Below are 25013 nucleotides of genomic sequence, written 5' to 3' on the forward strand. Positions count from 1 at the left end.
TATGAATATAATCTGCCCAGTTTTTCTAGAGAACCAGAGAGAAAATATATTCTCCAAAACGGGCCTCCGCTGATAAGTTATGAGGGGGTAGTTGTGTCTCTGTGCATGTGATAAACCATCCTGGGCCTGCCCTCCCTCAGAGCCCAGCTGGTGAGTTTCTGGGAAGTCCGTCCTCCTAACAGCTGATAGCGAGATGTTGCTCCCTGAGCCCTTATGTGCCGGGGATGCTGCTAAGCATTTTATACAAATTATCTCTTGTGATGCTCACAGCAGTTGTGCACGTCGGTATTATCATCCCTATTTTGCAAAATGAGGCTCTGAAATGTCCCACCGATTTCCCAGGTTATACAGAAAATGCCGTCGGGACTGTCACTGAGGCCCGGCTACACTGAGGCTTCTGACGCTGAGCGCCACGAGCGCCCGTCGGAGGACACAGGCCTGTGGCCATGAGGGCACACGCGCACACTGCACGAGTGTCGTCTCCATCGGGCTGTTCGCACAGGGCCCTGCAGGAGGGACACCTCCCACCCAGCACAGCTGCCTGGGAATACACTCGCCCCGTTTGGCGTCGCCCACTCTCCCCCTTCCCAGCCTCTTAACGTCGGGGGGGGGGGGCAGCTTTAGGGGTCACCCGCGGTGATAGCGGCTGGCCTCGGAGCCTCCTCTGAGTCTCTGACTTGGAAGTCCCCCCACCCGCCTCCCCTGGCCTCGGCCCCCGGGGCTTGTGCAGGTGACCGCATCTGGCCTCCTGGCTCCTTCCTCCCCCCGCCCCCCGGAGCTTGTCCTTCCCTGGGCACAGCTCTGCCACCAGCAGGCCCCGCCCCATCCCTGGCAGATGCTCAGGATGGTCCAGGTTCCGAGGCCACCGCGGCCAGCCAAGGCCTGCCCACCCTCTCCTCTCACTTCGGCTTTGCCCGCAGTGCCCAGGGACACGCTTCATTTCTCCTCGTGCGTGTGGCGGGAGGGGCATCGAGCGTCACTCCAGCCATTTAATACTTGGAGGAGGTACGTGGAGGCACAAGTTGCCTCATCCTGCTGTTTGCAAAGCGCGCTTAGCTCTGGTCCTTCTGTTGCAAAACTCGTCAAAGAAATTTGTTGAAGAATAAATTATCCTTCGCTAGGGACGTAACCTCCTAAAAAGCAACAATATGGTAATACGATTTCCAAAAATATCAATAGTGCTTCCCTCGAGCCCTCTTCTTATCTTCAAACCACTTTGTTGATTTTTTTTTTCACTCTAAACATCTTTCCGGGGAGGGAAAACCCTAGAAAATTTGCTTCCATCAGATAAATCTTGCTCATCAGTAAAGTTGCTTCGAAGCCGGTGCAGCTGTCAGAGGAGGTTTCACTCTCTACGTGGGAATGTTTTCCAGGTAGAGCTGGTGCAGGAAGCACGGGGGCTGCTTAGGGACCACGCACCTGGCGCCGGGCCGCTTCTCTGCCTAAGGGAAAGCGCCGAGGACCTACCTGCCTCCTGCAGGTGCTCGCAGGAGACGCTGTGAATCGTGTGCGTTCCTCCCGGGCTGCGGCGGACGGGCCTCGGGGGACCCCGGGGACAGCAGGCAGGAGGCCGAGCAGCAGCACGCTGTTCCCGCGACAGCGGCCTGGCTCCCGTCTGTCCCTCCGGCACCCGTCCGTCCATCCATCCATCCATCCATCCACCCCCCCCCAACTCCGCTCGCTTTCTTCCGTCCGTCCGTCCCCGTCCACGTCTCCTATGGTACAAAGAAATCTCCCCTTAAGCAGCCTGCCTTTCCCTCCCTCGTCCATGCTCTGCTGAATCACGTCTCACGGACTGTAAAGCTCAGCACAGATCCGTGGAGCTGGCTGCGCCGGCTCGTAGGGAATGTGAGCTTGTGTGGGCCGGACACCTGAGCCACCCTCTGACACCGTCCTCTCTGCACCGTGTCTCCCACGTTTTCCAGACTCAGCGACCATGTAATGTAGTTTGCTGGCCGAGGAGATGACCCATGGCCCATCCTGCATGTCTCCGCTGTTAAGTTTCCCAGGAAACTAAGTTCAATTATCTTGAAAAGAATCAAGCTCCTTCCCACACGCTCCTTTCTTTTGCTTTATGTTCAGAAGAGAATACAACTAAAATGCCAACAGTCCGGGCACAGCGTCTGTTCTAGTCTTCAGTGCGATAGGCTAGAAGAGGGCTTCAGGACCTCGGCACCTGCGGTGTTTTGGGCCAGATACTGTTCTGCGGCGGGGGCTGACTTGGAGATTGTAGGGTGTTGAGCAGTGGCTCTGGCTCCTGGGCCCCAGATGCCGGGAGCTCCATCTCCAGGAACGACAAGCAAAACCGTGCCCAGATACCGGGGAGTGGGTGCGGCAAAACCATCCTTGGTTGAGAACCGCCAGACTTGAAGCAGAAAGCTGACGGGACTTCGGGATCCTTCCATGCCGCCGCAACAAGTCAGTCACATACAGAGACAAAGCAAAACCCAAGCGGCGGTTACTGACCCAGTGTCTCTCGAGTGGCCGCCACGCGCCACCGCGCTGCCCGGGAACCGAGACTCGACGTCAGTGAGGCCCGGCCCCGTGTGCAGAGAGCTCAGTGAGGTCGTCGGGGGACCGGTGTGTAACGGGTCACGCGCAACAGGACGTACGGGGAGAAGACAGTCATTCTGCCAAGTCCTACGAAGCCGACTCTCACCGACCCCGCTTTCCCCTTCTCAGATGACTTTCCCAGCTTCCTGCCTCCCCAGGCCTGTTCCACAGAAACATCTCTTGCTCGTCCTCCCACCTTAGAGCCTTGTTCACGTTGCTCTTGCTTAGGCTTTCGCTCAGACTCTCCCATCTCTGCATTCTCCCGCCATTGGCAGGCCTCCCTGTCTCTCCCAGGAAGCCCTTCCCGATTGCTTTGGCTTAGGCCCATGACGGTCCACCAAACCCCCTCCAGGACACAACCCCTGCACGCAGCTTGTGGCGTGAGGACAGGCAGTGCCCTTTGTACCGCGTGTGGCCCCCTGCCTGCCAGGCATCGGTCTAATGGCTCGGGAGGGCGTGGGCTACCTGAGGTGCAAGCCAGAGGTGAGCCTAGATTATTCGCACGAGCGGCCAAGCGAGTCACTATTTGACTGCCGTCGGCTCGCAAAAGCTGGTGCGGGAGGAGAACTCAAAACCATTAGGAAAGGGCAGTGGTTGAGGCCGACCTGAAGCTAGAGAATGACAGGCACCTGGTCCCCTGTGCGGCACCTTCTTTTCCACCTGATGAACTTCCCCCGACGCTTCAAAACCCCAGCGCACAGGTCACCTCCTCCTCTGTGCTTTCCGTCGCTTCCAGTTTTGCAGAGTGTCTCTGCTGTGACAGCGTCGTGTGCAAGCCGTGACTGCGGGGCGGTCCCCGGCGGCCCCTGGCCGTGGGTCAGGCCCCTCACTGGACGGGCAGGCGGTGGAGCAGGGGCGGGTGCATCTCGTGGGAGCGCCCTGGCCTCGCTGTGCGTGGCGTCGCTGTGCGTGGCGTGATGGATTCCCCATCAGAATGTGAGTGAGGGGAGGATCTCGGTAGTGAGGAAAGGCTTCTTCTTTGTTATTCCTATAAAGCCCCTATTAATGGAAAACTAAGGGCGAGTGAGGAATTCCTGGAATCAGGGGGAAGGCATTTGTGTGTTTTATTCAAGTTTCACTCAAAATAATAAATAAATCTGAGAAGCTGTCCTAGCTATGCCCCCCCTCCCCCCTCTTCCCCTCTTGCCGAATCTCACTTAAGAGATTTCCTACGTCCGTGGACAGGATTTCTTCACAGTCAAGCAGAGGGGTGTGCTGGTGATGGCAGCATGTGAGGCAGCGGGACGTGGTTTGGGGTGTAACTGGGGATTGGGCAGAGCAGCCTTGCCCACACACACACACACACACACACTCCGGTGATCATTCTCCCATCAGACTTCATCTAGAAGCATCTAGAAGCAGGCAGCTCGGGGATTTCCCTCTCTCAGAGAAGTTCTCAATTAGGGCTCTTTGGCCTTTGTGATAATAATCAGAACCAAGTAGGCAGTGGTCCTGTGCCCTCTGTCTGCCCGTCTGCTTGTCTGTCCGTGTACTCTCATTTCATCCTTACCACGACCTTTGACATAGCTACTATTACCTCTATTTAAATGAAAAAAAAAAAAAAAAAGGTTCTTCGTGTCCCAAGCCACACAGCAGAGAGGTAGAAATATGGGACCCTGTATTCAAATCTCATCCCAGGGCCCAAACTCTTCTCCAGCGTGTACCTTCGTGGGCATTGGAAAGCTAAGCAGAGTGAATTTGGGTAGAAGGCCTCCTTACGGGCTCTGTCCCAGGTTGCACTAGGAATTATGTTTGATGAACAAATTAAACACATTTCAAGTATTTTATGATAAAAGATAGCACACACCAACCAAGCAAGTATTGCTGAAAAATTTTCACTCATTTTGCTATCTTAAGGATTTTTTGAGGAGTTGAAAATAGTTCACTGAGGGGCACCTGGGTGGCTTTGGCTTAGGTCCTGACCTTGGGGTCCTGGGATCGAGCCCCCATGCCGGGCTCCACGTTTAGCAGGGAATCTGCTTGAGCTTCTCTCCCTCTCCCTCAGCCACGCCTCCTGCTAGCGTTCTCTCTCTAAAATAAATAAATAAATCTTTAAAAAAAATTTTAAACTATAGCTTACATACCACTAAAATAACCCATTTTTTTTGTGCACAATTCAATGATTTTTAGTAAACACATTGGCTTGGGCAACCATCCACACATTCCAATTTTAGATAATTTCCATTGCCCCAAGAAGTCCTCATGCTTTTATTATTTTATTTATTTATTTATTTATTTTTCCTCATGCTTTTAAGGACAATTTGTTTTGGGACCCCTCGGTGTCATGGCGAGGATATGGGGGAGGGTTAGAGGCACAGTGGGAAGGTAAGGTTACATAATAAAAAGGGGTATCTGAGAGAATTATAGAGCAGGAAGGACCTTTACAGGCGCTTTAATTGAAATCTTCATTTTAAAAGTGAGGGTGAGAAGGGTTGAGAAGTTGGGGAACCCGAGAGTGAGTTGGTGGCACATCGAGAGTCTGATTTTCTGATCCTCAGCCTGTTGCTCCTGCAGTTGCCACGATGCAAAGAATCATCAGTGGAGGGAGCGGCTCCACTAGTGTCTTGTGTTGAAAGAGCTATCCCGATAGTGGTTTAAAATAATCATTTTCTTTTGCTCGTGACCTTGTGGTTGGAAAGGCTTCAGCTGGGTGGCTGTGATCGCTGTGGTTTCCGAGGAGGGTCTGGGGCTGGAGGAGCCACTTCCAAGATAGCTTCTCATTCACATGTCTGGTACCCCAGCGCCCTTTGGTCTCCCTCTTCACGTGGCATCGTCCTTACCCAGGGCTTCTCGGGGCTCGAGATCCTTACAGCGTGGCGGCCTTGAGGTGGCCACATCCCTCCCAAGTAAAAGCTGCCCTGACAGGTACCGTCTGTGCTTGGAATTTTTTTTTTTTTGTACTTGGAATTGATTTAGGGTCATTTCTGACATAATCTGCTGCTTAAAGCCTCCATTACTCAGGGAGCAGAGAAAGCGGTTCTCCTTGACGGGGATTGGCAAGGCAAGGCCACGTGGTGGAAGAGCATGTGGGGTGGGCCGTGTTGTGTCCCTCCTTGGGAAACACCAGGAGCAAGAGCAGAACCGGGCAGGTAAACCCCTCAGGGTCATCCTGCCATATTCAGACCTGGTTCTTCCTTGTGATTGTCTGGTCGGCATTGCCTGATAGCACAAAGCTCAAACTCCACAGCCAGTCCTGGAAGCCCCTCAGGAGCTGGCTCCCAGCGCTTGCCCATACGGGTTCCTCTCTCCAGCAACAATAAAAAATCTCATTATTTTCCAGACTCATCAGCTCCTTTGCACATGCTTCTTCCTGCCTGCCTTTCCCATCCCCCCCCCCAAGTCTTCAGCGTACTCTCCACTGAACAGATGCTTCCTGCCCATCTTTTCTAACTCAGGTCACCCATTGCCTTGTCTTAAAAGCCTTTTGTGTTTCTTTTAACTTTTAAAAATTAATTTATTTTAAAACATTGTTTAAAAGATTTTATTTATTGATTTGACAGAGAGAAAGCACAAGCAGGGGGAGCAGCAGAGGGAGAGGGAGAAGCAGATCCATGCTGAGCAGGGAGCCCAACATGGGCTCATGAGCTGAGCCCAAGGCAGATGCTTAACCAACTGAGCCCCCCAGGCGCCCCTTGTGTTTCTTTTTAATACTTAGATAGTGATTCCTTTGAGAATAGGGTTTCTCCTCAGCCTACTTAACTGCTGTAGGGCCTGGCATATAATAGGCAGCTGGTACGTATATGTTGAAGGGATACATTTAGACATATCATAAATTTAAAGCGGGTTCTGGTCTGTGCACACCTTGATGGTGGTGGTGTCATCTCATGGTGATGAGGAGGGTCTGGGGCTAGAGGGAACTGAGGCGAAGCCCAGGGCCATGGAGTAGACACTGTGCGTTTAATACTCAGTGTGACGGGCTGGCCTCCTATTACGGATGCCACTTCCTGGCCTCATGGGCTTGCAGCCACTCCTTCAGTCCCCAGAACCCAGTGAAGAAGGAGAGCAAAGCATGGAGTGTCGCTACATGGAGTGTCTGAGAGACCACGTCAAATGTCATTTTGTAGAGAAGAACACTGAGATCCTTACGAGGATAGTTCCACCTGTTATTAGAGCCGGTTCACAGCTGTGTTTGTCCCAGCACATTACGCTGTCTCCCGTAGCTAAGAGAAAGCCACTTGGTAAAGAGTCTGCACAAACTCCATGGAAGAGGTGATGCACAGGTGTGATGGTCCCTAATTCCCAAGGGCACTGTTCTCACCACCAGAGTACCCAGAGCCTGGGGAACTTGAGCTCAGGTATCTCAAATGGGAGGATAGTTGCTTGCCATGACAATTCTCCAAAATCAAGACTGAAAACAGCAACAGTCCACTGAGAGTTTAAGTAAACTTTAGCAAAGGTAGCTTTCAACTCTTTGTGGAGAAAAACACCTAAATGTGGTTATGGCCACCTACTAATTACTTGGATAGACGTCTCCCAGGGAATCTGGTTTCAAACACAATATTGAATATTGAGAAGAATAATGAGCTAAAAATGGATTATAACCAGGCGCACTCTTGATTCATATGGGACGAAATCTAGTTACTAAGACGAAACTCTATAAGGCAGTTGGGACTTGGAGCAGGTTTCCCTGATTGGAAATAATAGACCTGCACCTGCTTTTGTTATAGAAAGAATTAGCAGAAAGGGAGAAAGCAATATAAGCTCTTGAACACCGAAGAGCTAAAGCGTATTTCCACCTTAACTTTCGAACTTTGAAGTGAGGATTAACAAGCCTCCGACAATGATGGCATATTCTATAACAATCACAGCAACTGAACAAGAGAGAACATTGAGAGATGAGATGGGGGACAGTTCTGGAAGAATTAAGAGGGAAAAAAAGGGGAGACTCCATGTGCTCTTGGTTACATGAGACCTGGAATCTTTGGTGTCTCTGCTGTGGACCCTGTGCCCTGTAGTTGCTAAAGTGATGCTTGTTAGCTCAAGCGTCATTGCGTCTGCTAATGGTCACTTGAGAGATGTTTCCCAGACAGACCCTTGCAATTAAGGACACTCATCTCTTGTAAGAAAACGTTTCACAGCGTCCACCCCTTTGATCTACCATCGTCCTGTGAGTCTGGAGACAGCCAGATAGGGTCTTCACCAGGACTTCGTCTCCTATTCTGGAGATTTGGCATTGGGATACAGGGTAGCCTTTATTCGAGGGCCTTTTCTGGGCACACATTTCTTTAGAAGGCTTGTCTCCCTTGTGTAGTTAGTGTCCTGGTCCCCGGACGTTCACGGGTGCCCCCCTCCCATGCAGCATCCCTTCCCACCCCACACCTCTGGGCTCTGCTAGTTTTGCTTCCCAGTAACCAAACCTTTACTTTACATTCATTTCCTCCCCCAGCCCCTCTGCCAGAACTACATTTTCAAACTTTGCAGACTTTCTGGTCACTTTGGCCTCCCTGACTCTGGGTGGGTGATCCCGCTGCTGCCTTCTGTGGCCTTGGACCAGTTTTACCTTTGTCCCAATTCATCCGGGACTTTATTCTCCTGACCCCAAAGTCAAAGTGCAGCCTTGCCTATTTCTGCATCTAGCGCAGTTGAGCCCAATTGTCATGAGGAAAAGTGGGAAGAACCTTCCTACCAGAGGAAAGTCTTAGAGGCCGTCTTCTCCCAGGGGCTTTATTCTGGGGAAAGAACATTTCTCTCCTACTTCATTCCATCTCAGGACCCAGACCCATAGTCCTTGACACTCATCCCAGGAACCCCCAAGGTGGCCCTCCCCATGAGGTGCTCAGTTTCTTCTTGAGCTGCAAACCGTGTTGAGCACGATCTCTGTGGTCCTGGAACATTGCTTGTCAAACCTCTTGGTATCTCCAGGTTTCCAGAAGAAAAAAACTTCATCGGTGCTCTGAGGTCTGTACAATAAAATGAAACCCTCATGACATCCCTTAGGACACATGGGGAGCTGCCCACCCACTTCTCTGCTTTTCTGTTGGTCACGTGATCTAGTCCCAAGCACTTTAACTAAACAAAGTGATGTTCTGTGGCCAAGACACGGTACCTCGCAGGAGAGACACTCCCACCAGCCAAGGGAATGGCGGGAAAGATTGTTCCCTACGAGAGAGTCTGGAGGGTTTTCTGCTGAACTCTTGCAGAAATTGCAACCAATGCTTTGGAGATTTGCTTTTCATTTTTAATCACTGTGAGTTAAAATTAGATTGATAATGTCAACTCTGATTAGTGATCGTTCTAAACCAGTGGCCTCTGTTTTGAAAATGTAAGCAGTAACAAAGAATCTTATTTTTCTGATACTGCTTTTCTTCTGCTTTAACTGTTTTTCTTCTGCTTCTGAGTTAAAGTTAAATTAATGAGTTAATTTAGGTTAACTGTAGAACCTAAATTATTTGGGGAGAATAATTATCTGAATAATAGTGAGTCTTCATAATGACCATTTATTTAGGTCTTCTTTCATTTCTTTTAGTAGCGATTTGTAGATTATCTTTAAAACATTTTAGTCCTAAGTAATTTATGATTTATGATATTTTTTACATAGTATTGTTTTTTGTAATTTCATTTTCCAACTCTTTGCTGTTGGTGTTTTGTACAATTGGCCTTTGTTTATTGACCTTGTATTTGGAGGCTTTACTAAATTAATTTCCTAATTCTGTTAGGTTTTCTGGTAGATTCCCTAGGATTTTCTACATAGAGAATCATGTCATCTTCAAATAGAAATAATTTTATATTTCTTCCTTTACAGTCTTTATACCATTTTTATTTTCTTGAATTATTCCCTTGACTAAGACTTCTAGTTCCCTAGTGAATAGGAATAATAAGGGTGGACATGTCTGCCCAGTTCCTGATCTTAGGGTGAAAAGCATTTTTTTTCTCCCCATTAACTATGATCCTAGCTTTAAGTATTTTGTAGATGCCCTTTTTGGGTAAAGAAGTTTTCTTTCTGTTCCTAGTTTTCATCATGAATGTTTGCCATATAATTTTACTGCATCTTTTAAGAGGATCTTTTTCTTTTTTTAGTTTCTTAATATCATTAATTAACATTGATTGACATTCTGTTATATCAACATTTCAAGCCTAGGATAAATCCTACTTATTCAGGATGCACTATTCTTTTTATATACTGCTGGATTTGATTTGCTTATATTTTGTAGAGGATTAATTTTCATTTATTCTCATAGTGAATATTAGCCCTTAATTTTTTTATAACCTTTTTCTTTTTCTTTTTTGGGTTTTGGTATGAGGATTTTGCATGACCTTATAAAATAAGTTGGGAATATTTTGCCCTCTTTTATTTCTGATAGAGTATATATAACTTTGATATTATTTTTTTTCAAATGTTTGATAAAATTCTCCAATAAAACCATCTGGTCCTTGAGGTGTTTGTTCATTTGTTTGTGGAAGGCTTTTAATTATAAGTTCAATTATTTTGTAAAGGATTAGTTATAAATTCTATTTCTTCTTGAGTCAGTTTTGATAAGTTATGTTTTATCTATTTCATTTATGTTATTGAATGAATTGGCATAAGGAGCAGTTTTTTTATACCTCCTTTTGCATTTATTCATTAGCCTTGCTAGAGTTTTATCAGTTTTTATAATTATTTTAAAGAAGCAATTTCATGTTTTCCTATTTATTTTCCCTGAGTTGTTTAGATTTCACCTTTCTCAAAAAAAAAAAAAAATTTCACCTTTTTCAGGCAAAGCAAAATTTTTTTGTCTGATTTTTATTTCAGTTCTGATAAGTTTATGAAGATGCTTTTCTAGCAGAGAAGACCCACACCAAAGCATGAAATCATGTTTAATATGCAGCTTATAAATACAACTCTACAAAGAATGGGCATATAATTAACTGAGTGTTGTATCCACATGTCAGGTTGATTACACATAGAGATGTTTCTGCCAGTATTTCAAATCCCAACTTATAGTGGTTCAATTTAAACACCATCTAAAAATGATTGAAAATAGGTTTTAGCTAAATTCATTTTTCTGAAGAGGACATTTCTTAAGAGCAGGTGTTCTCTCCTGTGACACTGGTAAGTAATCCCACCTGTCATATTGCATGCTATAAGTCATCACACCACAAAACTATTAGCTTATGATTCATATCTGGCCTGCCTTTTAAAAACAAAGGTGAAACAGTACTTTAGAATGAAGGATTTAATGCACACTGAACGAATCTACTTTCTTTGAGTTCAATTTCATTCCCTCTGAGCACGTGTTATTTTCGGGGAGGAAATTGGGTTCTAAATTGAGAAGGTACATTAACTATTTCAGACAATGGAATGACAGGTACATCTTTCTAAATAGCTTCCTGGAGACCTGATGGAGTATATGCCTTTCTCCAGTTCTTATCTTACTGGCTGGAAGTGATTTATATGAGGAGATGACTTGGTCTTACCTTGGCTTGGGCTCCTGTCATTTCTTAACAGAAAATTCCCAGCTTATTCTTTCATCCTTCTTTCTCTGTGGAAGTTATAAATCTGTGTTACTTAGTTAGATTTCATTGGGAAAGGCAACCATTTTGCCGTGGTTTCAAAGAAGTCTGTGGTAATTACTGGGGTAGTTATTTAATTTCCCATGAAGAATCTCACACTGACATGGACCGTCACACACAGTGATACCCAATTCCAGGCCATGTGCGTTGTCTGTGTCTTTTTAGGCCTGGTGGACCTAGCTTGGTGCATCTCTGAACAGCTTGTATAGTGAGAATATTAAGTAATTTCCAAAGTGAATTTATTTAATTCCTCTCAAACTTTAGTAAAATGAAAGAGGTCTCTCTGCTTGAGATTGTCTTCTTTATGTTAATATTCATTTAACAAATTGCAGCTTTCAGACTGAGGAAGTATTTGAGAACGCCATTTAGAAAATGATTGGTCCCATTTCGTTGGCACTCTGCTCTGCTCAACTGCTTTTTGCATTTGTTGACTTTTCCCTAACTGTACAACCACCTTTTAGAGAGGTATAATTATGCCCAGTTTGTTTTTGCTTTCAGATGTAGGATGTGTCAGTTTATGTAGGTGGAGAGAAGAGCATTTTAGAAAGTACTTGGGCTTTGAAAACTGATCAGAATTTAAATTCTTGCTTGTCTACTTGCTGGTGGTTTGGCCAGAGCTGGAACTTGATCCTCTAGTGAGGATAGAATGGACGTGCAGAGAATGACGTTGCAGCAGTCGGATGATGGAAACCGAAGTCAGGACACCAAGCAGTCAAGCATTTTCTGAGACTCAGCTTCTGCCTTCATGAGTCTTGCAGTCTGTAGACAACAGGGAGAGAATCGTCTGGGATGCAAGAGAAATCCACACTAAGCAGAAGTATAAACAGTGGTTTATGGGGTCCCGATAGAGGGATTCTGCACGAGGAGAGATTGGGGCATGAGAGCCAGTTATGGGTGGGTGAGAGATTTCCACCCAGGAGAGAGGGGAGAAGGGCATGGCCCGCTGAGAAAGGAAAGTGCCCAAAGGCAGAGAGGGACCAAAATGAGGAGTACATGGCATTCGGGACAACACAGGGAGGCCGATCAAGCAGAACTGGGGAATGTACAAGTCCCTCTCCACCTCCCTCCGTCCCTTCCTCCTTTCTTTCCTTCTTCCTCCCTTCTGTCTTCTTTTCTTCTCTTCCTCGTCATATCCCTCTATCCCTTCCTTCCCTCCTGCAACAGTTATATGCATATATAGTAGATACTGGGGGTATCTACTGAGCTGCATACATAGCCTTCTTTCAGGGGGCTCCTTTCATTAGGAGTGTAGACTTGGGGGTGCCATGGGGGATCGGGAAATGACTCGTGGCTAGCAGTCCAGCTGGATAGCTGTTTCAGGAGGCCAGAGAAGACAGCCTTGAAGCTGTTTACCAGGAAAACTGTGGTGTCACCACAAAGATGGGGTATATGTAGTTAATTGTCATCAGAGCTCAGTAGAACTATTATATAGTACCGTTGACCCTTGGACGACACAGGTTTGAACTGCGTGAGGTCACTTATACGTGGATGTTTGTGGATAAATCCAGTTTAATATTGCAAATGTATTTTCTCTTCCTTATGATTTTCTTAGCATTTTCCCCCTCTAGCTTATTTTATGGTAAGAATGGAGCATATAATACATATAACTTACAAAACAGGAGTTAGTCAACTGTTTATGTCATCGCTAAGGTCTCTTTTTTATTTTTATAGATTTATTTATTTATTTAAGAGAGTATGCAGACACGCATGGTGAAGGGGGGCAGGGGCAGAGGGCAAGACTCGCCAGGCAGAATCCTTGTTGAGCGTGGATCCTGGACCTAACGACCCTGAGATCACGACCTGAGCAAAAATCAAGAGCCACACGCTCAACGACTGAGACATCCAGGCACCCCTGTCATTGCTAAGGCTTCTGGTCAAGAGTGGGCTATTAGTAAAGTTTTGGGGGGATTCAGAAGGTATATATGGATTTTTGGCTGTGGCGGGGGGTTGGCACCCCTAGCCCCTGTGTTGTTCAAGGATCAGCCCTATAATGTAAGAGCATGAACCTAGGAGCCAGACTGCCTGGCTTGTTTGTCCTCTCTCTGCCTCAGGTTACTTATCTTTAAAACAGAGATTATAATAGTACCTTCCTCACAGAGTTGTTGTGGGATTAAATGAATTAGTATGCATAACCTCTTAGAAAAGTGCCTGGGACATATTGGCCGTATATAAATATAGACTGATTATTCAACTGCTTCTATACACCAAATGAGGATGAACTTTCAGAAGAGGAACCACTTGGTCCCACATTTGCTAGAAACAATACATCCAATAGTTGGTGTAGAAGTGAACATCTTTTCAGGAATATAAAAGTTAAATACATTCAAATGTTATGGAAAGAAAGAAATAATAGCAATTATTTAGAGTCAATCTGCTTGTTGGTACAGTGCTTACCTTTCTAAACTTGGAAAGAAATTTAAATAACTACATACGCACACAGATACAGACACACATACATATATACATACAACCATATGTAGTAAGTTTTAGGAGTGAAAAATACATTCCACAGCTGACAAATTCTGTTGAAGATTCCGGAATATCTTACAGACTGAAATCCAGTCCTTGGATACCATTGGGATAGAGAGAGAAGCCCCGAGAGACTCATTTTCTATTTTTATTGTCTAAGCTAATGGTCCATTAACACAGCTTCTTGAGGCTGAGCCCCTTAGATCATGCGTGGCTTCCAGGGCAAAGACGCCAGGTGGGTGTTTCTTAGTGGTGGAAAGCAGCATTATTTTTCCTAGGGGAAGAATGTGAAGAATCCCACTCTTTGCACATGGTGGTAACAGTAAGAAAGAGCATTATGTAATGGGCAAAGAAATTACCAAGATGATATCAGCGTTCAAAGGGAAAATCCCTGTGTTCATAATCAGTTTAATGATTTTGGTCTCAATAATGATTTGCCCTCATTAGCTATGCAGTGAAGTGGTGCTAATTTTAAGGTTCATCAGTGTATGAAGAACATCGATGCACTTTCAGACATGCTGGCATATTTGCATTATTACCGGAGTGATATAAAACCAAAAATTTCAGGGAGCTTATTATAGATTGAGCGGTTTATCCTTCTTGAGAAATAAGCTTCAGAAATCTCAAATTATTTCCTATCTTTACCACAAAAAAAAAAAAAAAACAATTTCTATGGTAATAATAAATAAGCATCTCGGTGAGCTGAAATTGAGAATTGTTCTCTTTTTTTATCCCCTAGCTTTCTGGACATAACTTTAAGACACATTAATTCCAACCTGACAGGTATTTGAATTTTAAGCCGTTTTAAATTTGGTGTCATCAAACAAGTGTGAAACACAATGTTTCTTATTCCCGGTAAGTCTGTTCCTTGGCTCATTCTCCTTCCCAGCCGAGGAACAGCTAAGCCTCATGCATCAGAAGCTTCCAGGCCCAGTGTGGCCTGCCGTCATGCCGACTCAGGTATAAACCACCACAGTTTCCCGTGTCCCCGGAGACACCTCAGCCTCATCCCTCCGTCCCGAGCAGCTCACCAAACTCTAAGCGGTTAGTAGGACCTCACCACATAGGCCTGTGGCTACCAGGTTTTTCTAAATTGTCATGCAGGGAGTCATGGATCCATTAATTAGTAAGCTTAATTGAAGCTAAATATAATTAATTGTACAATATTGAGCTGTCCAAAGTTAACTCCACTGAAATTACAGTATGAACCTGGAACATAAAGGATTTCTAGAAAAGGAAAGTAGATCTCCGTAAGACCATTCTCTCTCTCTCTCTTTTTTTTTTTTTTTAAGATTTTTATTTATTTACTTGAGAGAGAGCCAGAAAGAAACAGATTCCCTGCTGAGCAGAGTGAGATGTGGGGCTCAGTCCCAGGACCCCGAGATCATGAGCTGAGCCAAAGGCAGATGTGTAAGCAATTGAGCCAGTCAGGTGCCCAATACCATTCTTGATAAATCCTCCTTACTCACCACTGCTCAGCCAAGACTCCTGTGATTCAGACTTAACGTATTTTGGAACATAAGGCTCAGCATGTGAAAATCTCTTTCACACACACATATACACGACTGTGTATCTTTGCCTCGTGGATTTAAAAGTATGCTTTGTTCTCATGTATCTGATGTGATTAATAAATTGATAAAGAGTATTGTAATGCGTACAGACATGGTAGGATCCCTCTGGAATGACTGCTAGTTGGAAGTAGCTTTCTGCGTTGCTTACCATGTTGTTGAATTTCAATGCACATTTTAGTGAGCCCTGACACTAAACAAAACCAACAAACAGTGACACTTCATACTTGTTCGATGACACCAAAGTTAAAAAACGGCTTTAAATTCAAATGCCTGGCAGTTTGAAATCAGTGTGTTTAAAATCATGACAGGAAACTAGTAGAAGAAAAATAACTTCAAATACATGCTAGAAATAAGTTGATTCGGTTGAAATGATAAAATAATGTCAACAAATTTAATTATTACTCATCCAGAATTGTAAAAGTAAAATCCATTTTTCAGTAAAGGAATCTGCATATTAAACCCTTGTTGTAGAATGCCACCAAACTCTCATTTGGCTCTGAAATTTTCATTTTATTTTATTTTATTTTATATTTTGTTTTATTTTATTTTATTTTATATTTTGTTTTATTTTATTTATTTTATATTTTATTTTATTTATTTTATTTTATTTATATTTTATTTTATTTATTTTATGTTTTATTTTATGTTATTTATTTTATATTTTATTTTATTTTATTTTATTTTATTTATATTTTATTTTATTTATTTTATTTTATATTTTATTTTATTTTATTTTATTTTATTTTATTTTATTTTATTTTATGAAAGAGAGAGGGAACATGAGTGATGGGAAGTCGGGGAGAGGGAGGGAGAGAGAGAGAGAAAAGCAGACTCCCCACTGAGCAGGGCGCCCGATGCCGGGCTCGATCCCAGGATCCTGAGATCAGGACCTGAGCTGAAGGCAGATGCCCAACAAACTGAGCCACCCAGTCTGTTCTGGTTCTGAAATTTTTAAAGGAAAAATAAATGACTTCAGAGAATTAAATATTTCAAGTCCATTTTTGTATTTAATCTTTAACAAATGTAGAATTTAGTAACTCCCATGCATATGCCAGGTAAGGCGCACATTTAAATACAATGTGCAAATTATCTATGGTGAGAGAAGCAGTGAGGGAGAGAGGGGGGTTATGGGTCGCGATCGACTTGCCATTTGGGATGCACATGTTCAGACCTCAGGTAAGTAAAGAGTTTAAGGAAATGTCCGATTTGCCCAACGGATACTGGTTGTTCAAGCTCATTTGTGTTTAAGGCTCATTTAAACTGTTTAGGAATTCTTCTGACAAGCCATATGTTGCACCAGCCAGAGCTCTTTCACACAGAATGAAATTGTGCAGGTTGTTTTGAGTTTCATTGTTTACTGACAAACCATAATAGCAATTCTAGTTTTCTTTCTGTCTCAATTATGCAAAAGGGAGAACATGACTAATTAATTCTTTCAAGTTGATAACACCCTTGAAAGACTTTTGATCATCTGTACTGTAAAATCCTCACAAACACTGATACTTAGGACACCAAATTATTCTCCCCATTGAATAGTGTGCTACTTACGCATTTGTGAATTTGAAAGATAGTCCGTTTGTTTTCAAGTTCTAAATCTCGACAAAATGGCTTTACAGATTACCCTTTAGATAATTAAAATTCAGCAATATCTGAGTATATGAAATGTACCAATGACGGATAATGAACGATCTTCTAGTTCCCTTATGATTCTAGTGTGTTGCCTTAACGGTTCTATGTAACTTATATATTTGTTTCTTGCATTTTTTGTTTTGCAAAAATAAGAGACAGTTCCCCTTTTTGCACTTGCCAAATGTGTTGAAGAGCAAAATAAGTTTCCGAATAAAGGAGTCTTCCACACGTATCTTCAGAGTGTATTTAATTTTGTGCATGCGTGAAAGATAATAATGTGATCCCGGGCACTAAATATTCTTCAGCCGTTCACTCTCAGCCCTGTTATCTGGAATAAAACTAGATTAAATTTGCAGAACGGTGAATTACTGAAAACAACGAAGCTAAGGCAATTCATTAATCTTTATCTGCTTGTCTATTTTTTATAGCCTGGATGAAATGGAAAAAAAAAATCATTTGGGGGCTGATCAGATTGAAAAGGGTCTAATGTTATGAAGAGAAACATGGGGCTGAAAATGTTTTCTTTTTTTTTTTTTCTTTTTAAATTAAACACAGCACCTTTTTCTCACATGCCTCTGTTTTTCTTTTAGTGGCAAAGCATTTCTATAACACTGGTTGAGAAAGTTCAGATGATTGCTGTAATCCTAGGATCCCTGTTCTTAATAGCGAGTGTGACCTGGCTCCTCTGGTCAGCGTTCAGCCCCTATGCAGTGTGGCAGAGGAAGGACATCCTTTTTCAAATCTGCTATGGAATGTATGGTTTTATGGATCTAGTGTGCATAGGTAAGACCATGACGTTAAACATTAACTGTCAGTAACGCATTTCTTGCAGCTGCCGTGTCGCCACCGGGGGGATCTGACATAGCATGTCGTGGTTCACGTGACCTTGGTTCTCCAGTTACCTGACTGTTGGGGTGTCACAATCTGCCCGCCTCCCTCCAAAAGCGTAATATCTCTCTTCCCAAGGAGTCTGAAAAATTAACGGGATGACGCCCATTTAAAGTGATTTAAAGGAAGGAGGAGTGGAAGGAAGGACGGGGTGGGGGGGCGAGATAAGGAGAGTCATTTGTTTCTACGGCGTGAGAGCCAACCAGCCGCCCTCCCGCAAGCCCGGGAAGGAAGCATCGAGGGACGCTGGGTGCTCCGGGCATCTGGGGAGAGGACGGAGGGGCACCTGCAGGCCTCACCTCTTGGCCGGGCGCCTCGGTTCCTTGGGGGCATGAAGTGCTCTCTGAGCGGTGGGGACCAGGGGTCAGCTTTCCTCTCTGTCTTGGGCTCCTTTTTTTTTGCTTAATAACTTCAGTGGCTTAGAAGAGGAAAAGGATCAAATATTTTAAACAGATCCTACCAAAAAGGTTGCTTACACGCTCCTCTTGGCCGACCTGCGGGTCCCCGTCCCAGGAGGTAACGGAAGCCGATCCACGCAGCGCCACGTGGCGTGTGAGGTGCTGCCCCAGCGCCGGGTGGTGGCTGCTTGGCGGCAGGGCCGGGGACACAGAGGGGCGCTCGCTGTCCTCTCGGGGTGCAGGTGTCTTTGCGGGGCGTGGAGGTTGCAGGGAGGCAGCCCTGCTTTACAGCGGTTCCCAAAGTGCGGTCCCGCTGCTGCTGTTTAAGCAATGCTCATTCTCGGGCCCCAGCCATCCGCCCAGGTAGGAGATTCAGGTTAGGGCCCCCTGGCGTCTGTGCCTCCCAAGCCCACTGCCATGCTGCCGCCCGAACCACTGCTTTCGGGGAGTGGCGCGACCGGGGACCCCGCGCCCGGCTCCCAGTCCTGGCCTCCCCGGGGCGGGGCCGCGGTTTCTCTGTGTCCTGTTTTCTCACCCATGAAGGCGGAAGTAATCATCTCTAGCACAGAGGCCTAAATAAAGGAAATCAGGATCATAAACAATTACGTTATTAATTGGAAGTTATAAATTTGAATAAGTCACAAATGTTAAAATAGTTTGAATCATTTAAATTAATGCCTCTACTCACCAGAGCCTTAATTTAACCAGAAGTTTTAAATATTCTCAGTGACTTCTTTTCCTAAAAGAACTCTATAAATTTTAAAATAGGATTAGCCTGAATTTCCTCTCCTTTCCTTCCTCCCTTGCCACTCGTACAAGACTAATAGGAAGGAAAATGATCACATTTCAGGCCAGGAAGGAAAAAAGAAAGGGGGGGAGGTGGGAAATGTCATGAATAATATGTAAACTGAGCAGATGTTGCCTGAATAATTGAGCTAATCATGTATACGAACAGTTTGCATTAAATGTGGTAATGCACTTGTAAGCATTTGAAAATGCTAAGTCTCTAGACAAATATACTCTCCGGGGTATTGCTCCAAATAAAGGAGAGTCGCAAAATTGTCCTACAAATTAATTCCTCAGTCGGTTCAGAGATAGATCATATGTGTATTTGGTCTTCCAACATAAATGTCATATGAAATGTGATATATCCCGTTGCTACGAAAAGGAGAGATGAAAACACAAGGGAAAAATAAAATAAATTTAAATAAATTTAAAAAAAAAAAAGAAAAGAAAAAAGAAAACACAAAGGAACCATCAGGCTCCCAGGCCAAGCTGGAGGGAAAGGGCCCCGGTGACTTTTGACATCGTTAAGGCACGAAAGAGGACACACCCGCAGACCCACGTCCTGATTAGGAAATCACTTTCCTGGTTTTCACAGCTTGCCTTTAGTGCTGAGTCACCGTGTCTTAAATTTTGATTGCGAATGCCAGTCTTTTAATCAAAATCATTACATTCTGGTTTTAAAAGCACATGCATATATGAGCTAAAGATTTTTTGGCAGAATATGACCCACTTGGGCTCCCCCTTTTGAAATCTGGGTATCTGCCCATTTTATAACGTTACGTTTCTTGGGAACAAGAACCAGTTGATATTTTCCTGGCTTGCACTTTGGAGGGTGAATTTTTATTGAAGTTTTAAATATTGACAATACCTTTCATTACATTTTGACTCATTAAATCCACATCTCATCACCTAAGGGTTTATTTGTATTTTTGAAAAACGTCAAAGAATTCAGATTGAACAGCATTGTTCCTCTCACTTGGTAATCACATTAACTAGCCTGTTTGGGCCCAGAGAAAATCTCTCTCTCTTTTTTTTTTTTTCTCAAGAAGTTGGGAAACTACTTTAGTCAAGTTAGCGAATACACGTGGACCATCCATAGCCAACTGGATCCGAGCCAGTAATCGCTCCTGCTGACATTTCAGATTAATTCCAATGTCTGTTAAATTAAATGTAGACGGTAACAAAGTAGACTGCATTGCTTATACCTCAGATACCCCTCCCTGCAGGACTTAGGGTCTGAGTTAGGGTGGAAAGCACGTCTATAGCTTTGGGTCCAGTTTGCTCAGCTCAGTTCTCAGTTCTCAATGAGAAGTTTCTTTGTGTTGGACACGGGGCGAGGTGCCGGGGACACAAATCAGGGTCGGTCACTGGCTTGCCCCCAAGCAGCTCCCGGGCATGCAGGGGGGCAGGCACGTCAGTAGGTGATGGGAAGACGGTGGGATGTGCAGTTCTGGAAGGATGTGCAGGGGGTGGTAGCTGGACAAGCAGGGAGACGTGAGTGCCGGGGTGTTGATGTGAGGTGGGGGTGGTTCCAGGCAGAGTCCAAGGGGAAGGGACGGCCAAGCAGGCTGACAGGTGAATAGATGCTTAGCCAGTGGGGAGGCGGCTCCCTTGTCACCGTTGGAGGATGTAAGATTGGCTCCCCCCGTTCCGAGGGCCTTCGAGTGCATGGAGACGTTCCCACATCCCCATTTGCTCAAGCTTTTCAAGCTTGTTTATACCTAAATGAGAAGGAGCAGACTGATGGCTTCATAAGCGTTCTGTTTAAAAAAAAAATAGTTCTGAAAATCTAGAGAAGATTGTTCCTGGGTGAAGAAATGGTATAATCCAGCCAGGGGTTGTAAACGCTTAGGAAGACATTATTATTATTGGACTGTTGAATGGAAAATGCAAAGATTTGTCGAAAACGTATTTACTTGGGGGAAATTTGTTTACTTATTTCCACACACAGTGAAATTGTGTTTTTGCTTTTATTCCTTATTGTTAATTCATGCCTTTTTCTCCTTTCCCAAGATTCAGTTTTTTTCTCATTTTCAAGTGTCGAATTGTCGCAGGGGTCTGGGTTCTATGAGAGTTGAGATGCCCGGGCTCTGGTTGCTCAGTAGAACTTACCGTGATGATAAAAATGTATATCCGGTGTCCAGCACTGCAGACGCCAGCGCCGAGCTACATTTGGCTCTGGAGCACTTGAATGTGGTTAGTGAAAAGGAGGAACTGAACTTCCGATCTAATTTTCTTTAAATTAACTTAAATTTCAATAAAGTAGCCACACGTGGCTAGTGGCTATCACCCTGGACAGCGCAGAGCCTAGACGATGATCGCAATGAAACGTGTAAGGGTTTCGAGTCACACCGGTCCCCTCACCTGGATAAACAGGTGGTATTTCCTAAATGACCAAGAAGCTCTGTGCCGAGACAGGTGAAGAAAGTAAGACTAGGACTGAAGAGGGTTGAGGGAGAGCTGGTAAAGCTGAGCAGGCGGTGGCCGGGGGCGGTCGGAGGGGCGGGGAGGGGGCGTGTGTGCCTTAAGGAGGTCGGAGTGTGGAGCGATCACGCGTCATTACACCTGAGCCCTCTCAACACTTAGACAGCGGCACGCAGCTGTGCTTGTCCCCAGGAAACCCGCAATCCAGGATTGACATCCCTGAGCCCGGGGCAGTAATTTACGGAGAGTGACCGAAGCAGGCCGGGTTGGCTCCCTCCTGAGATGTGCACGGCGGACCAAGGAAGGTTCCAAACGCTGAGTCGGCGGCAGGTGCCCGGCGGAAGGCGTGGGGCTGGGGGGCTTGGGGCTGGCCCCTGGCCCCGGCCTTTGCACATGGAGAGAAGGGCAGGCGGCCCCTGCGCTGGCGCCGGATTCGGAGGAAGCTCGTTCCACGAGGACAGTACCCGTCGTGGTGAACGGAAGGCGGGGGACGGAGCCAGCCACGGGCACCAGGGGCCGCTCCCTACCAGGCTTCTGACACGGGACAGTGGCGTCGCGGGTGGCGTCCGCGTCCAGGAGGACCCGGTGACCACGGCCCAGCGGCGAAGCCAGACCGCAAGCCCGTTGCGTGAGCGGCCTCCCGAGCAGGGACAGCGGAGCCCGGGCCTCGCGGCGCTGACGCGGCACATCGGGGCCAACCGCGTGCCCGCAGGATGGCTCGGTCTTCCCTGAGATGCCCGAAAAGAGACCAGTTGCGCGTCTAAAACTTAAAAACTTAGATCACGCTTGTTCTTTTAAAAACATTGTCCTTAATTGTCCGCGTGGCATCAACATGACCATGTTTGAACAACCCGTCCTGTGAGCACAGGAGGCCTCCAGGGAGACCAGCCCTGCAGCCTCCACCGGTCCACGGGGGGGGGGGGAGGGGGAGGCGTTCACTCTCACCGGGTGTGCACGGGCCCAGATATGTGGGTGTCTCGGTGCAAGCAGATCGTGCTGCTCAGCTCGTTGGAAACACGGTCACCTTGTGCGGCCTGACATAGAGGTCTTCCCCGTCGGGGCCCACGGGTGACTGCTTACCGTCCTCGTCCTGGTGGGTGTTCAGGCTCAGCACCTGCACAGGTAGAAACCCACGGCCTGGGAGTGTTTCCTTGGGCGGGCAGATGCGGGCAGATGCGGGCAGGCACAGGGAGGTGCAGGCAGGCGAGGGCAGGCACGGGCAGGCACGGGCAGGTGGGGCAGGTGCGGGCAGGCAAGGGCAGGCGGGGGCAGGCGCAGGCAGGCGGGGGCAGGTGCAGGCAGGTGTGGTCAGGCACGGGCAGGCGAGGGCAGGCACGGGCAGGTGCGGGGAGGTACGGGCAGGCGGGGTCAGGCGTGGCAGGTGAGGGCAGGTGCAGGCAGGCGAGGGCAGGCGCAGGCAGGCGGGTGTAGGCAGGCGGGAGCAGTTGGGGCAGGTGCGGGCAGGTGCGGGCAGGCGAGGGTAGGTGGGGGCAGGTGCAGGGGGCAGGTGTGGGCAGGCACAGGCAGGCAAGGGGGCGAGTGGCTCAGCAGTAAGTGCGCGCGCACTGCTCTCCGAGGGCCCTAGGTTCGCACTGCCCCGGGCAGCCAAGAACCCCACTTCCCCACGCTTGGACACAGGGGCCCCCGCTTTCCTGCCATTCTCCTTGGTAGTCTCCCTGTAGCCTGCTCTCCCGAAAGTCTGTCTCATGACTGTTTGGGCTCACAGGGTGTGGCCTGTCCTGCCTGGCGTCTTTGGGGGTGCGGTCGGAGGGGCGCACACCAGCTGTGCCCTGTAAACACTCCCCCTCTTCTTCCTGTAGGTGAAGCCCAAAGATGGGATCCAGGTCAAGGCTCCTGCCTCTCCCCTCCCCCCGCCCCTCCCCGCACAGGTCAGGAGCGCAGGACCAGCGTCTTGTATCTGTGATACCATCAAACGCTCAAGGGGTTTCACTTCTCAGTCTGTCTCTTTTTCCACGTGGGAAGTGCTCCCAGAAATTGCTTTTAGGAAAATTGCCTCCTCTGGCACTTGGGTCTGTGGCTGAAGTACTGAGTCTGCTCCTGCCCGTCTCTGGGTTACGCCGCGCCTCAGCTTAGAGGACAGGCACGCGGACCCACCCGGAGCCACACGTCTCTCCGGGGCCGTTGTGGAATAATGAAATTAAGTATAACCTGATTGCTTATGTTGTCCTGCTTTTGAAGACTGTGGATATTGGGGAATTTTTTTTTTTTTAAAAGAACCTGATAGAGGCTTGGATGAGGATCAGATCAAAGTAACTTCTCCTTAATGTACCAATTATAGTCAATACTGTAAAAAAAAAAAATGCTCCTTTTGCAGAAATTCCATCCTCTCCAACGTCAGGTTTTATTTTCCTCTATTCTAAATCTAATTAATTTTAAAAATCATGTGGATTCTTACAGCTATTTAGTTTTGAAAAATCTGTTTTCCATAGTTGATGATCTAGGAGCTCAAGGTTCCTGGGCACACACAGATAAACAATGTAGAGAACCCAGTTGGTAATATATTCCCATTTCATTATAGAAGTTCAAATAAATAAATACCACATATCCCTGTGGTCTTTGGTAATATCAGACATATGCTTACATGTTGGAAAGCCAAGGTAATATTTCTCTCTCGCGTTCCATACTGTTTCCCTGTGCTGGGTTTTTCTTCCCCCAGGCAGAGCAGCTAAAAGTTACACATGTGATCGAACCTTTTACTGACATGAAACTTAAAAATGCACCTTTTCTAATTCTGTGATATTTTATGAGGGAACGTGAAGAATTTTGGCCAAGAATTTCAGGATAATCCAACTCCTGGTAATCACAGATGAGTTCTTCTCATTGAGGATGGCCAGTGGTCTATTTCATGTGCCAGGGTTGTTTCTTCCTAAAATGATGCTTTTAGGTTGTCTTCCTCCCTGTGGCTTGCTTTCAACAAATACAAGCCAATTAGCATAAGCAAAGCATGATTAAGAAAGTAAATCAACTAAGGAGAAGGAATCCTAAATGCATTCCAAGCAAAATATAAATGACTTTTGGACTATCTCTTGTTTAAAATTTTCCATGCTCTCTGGCGCTTCTCAGCGTGATTCAGAAATTGACAATATTTCCTGAAGTATTTTCGGTGAAAAACAACATATTTACTCAGGGAGTTTGAAAGAGATTAGCATTGGAGGTTGGAATATGCCGTGATTTAGAGCAGAAAGAAAAGAAGTTTTCTGGAGACTACAGGAGAGCCTTGGGTTCTACACTGTCCCGGGGGGGAGGTGGTCAACCATGCGAATGAAAGTGTCTAAAAGAGAAATTTAGGCAAAGTTGATAAAGTGTGCAGCCCTTGGGTCATTGTAGAGAGACACAATATTTATGGGTAAATGCAAAAATCTGTCCGGGTGAAAAATGTGCAAGAGAACAGTCCTGCTCAGCACATTCTCCCGGGCCTGGGTAGGCACCGTCTTGCTCAAAGGGACTGAGGACGTCTGGTGGAGCCGGAGAGCCACGACCCTAGACCCCAGGGTGATCTGGGTGGGCCTCCTCTCTGGAAAGCGGGGAGGATGGATGTCAGCCAGCGACGCCCCCACACCTCTTCTCAGGTCCGCATGAGCAGGGCAGCCCACCCCACTCAACACGGTCAGCAAGTTTGATCAGAAGACTCCAAATATATGTAAAAATTTTTATTTTTTTTTTAAAGATTTTTTATTTATGGGAGAGAGAGAGGCAGAGACCCAGGCAGAGGGAGAAGCAGGCTCCATGCAGGGAGCCCAGCGTGGGACTCGATCCCGGGTCTCCAGGGTCGTGCCCTGGGCTG

At 46.3% G+C, this 25013-nt stretch overlaps 1 protein-coding gene across 1 annotated transcript in view; it reads left to right on the top strand.

Moving 5' to 3' along the window:
• The window catches only part of MARCHF11 (membrane associated ring-CH-type finger 11), a 95990-nt gene that overhangs the window by 56828 nt on the left and 14149 nt on the right, over positions 1–25013 (top strand). Inside the window, exon 3 of the mRNA XM_072757298.1 lies at positions 17303–17495. Within this exon, the coding sequence (XP_072613399.1) occupies positions 17303–17495 (193 nt within the window). The remainder of the gene's footprint in view (positions 1–17302; positions 17496–25013) is intronic.

This window comes from Vulpes vulpes, chromosome 4, assembly GCF_048418805.1.
Source record: "Vulpes vulpes isolate BD-2025 chromosome 4, VulVul3, whole genome shotgun sequence".
NCBI lineage: Eukaryota > Metazoa > Chordata > Mammalia > Carnivora > Canidae > Vulpes > Vulpes vulpes.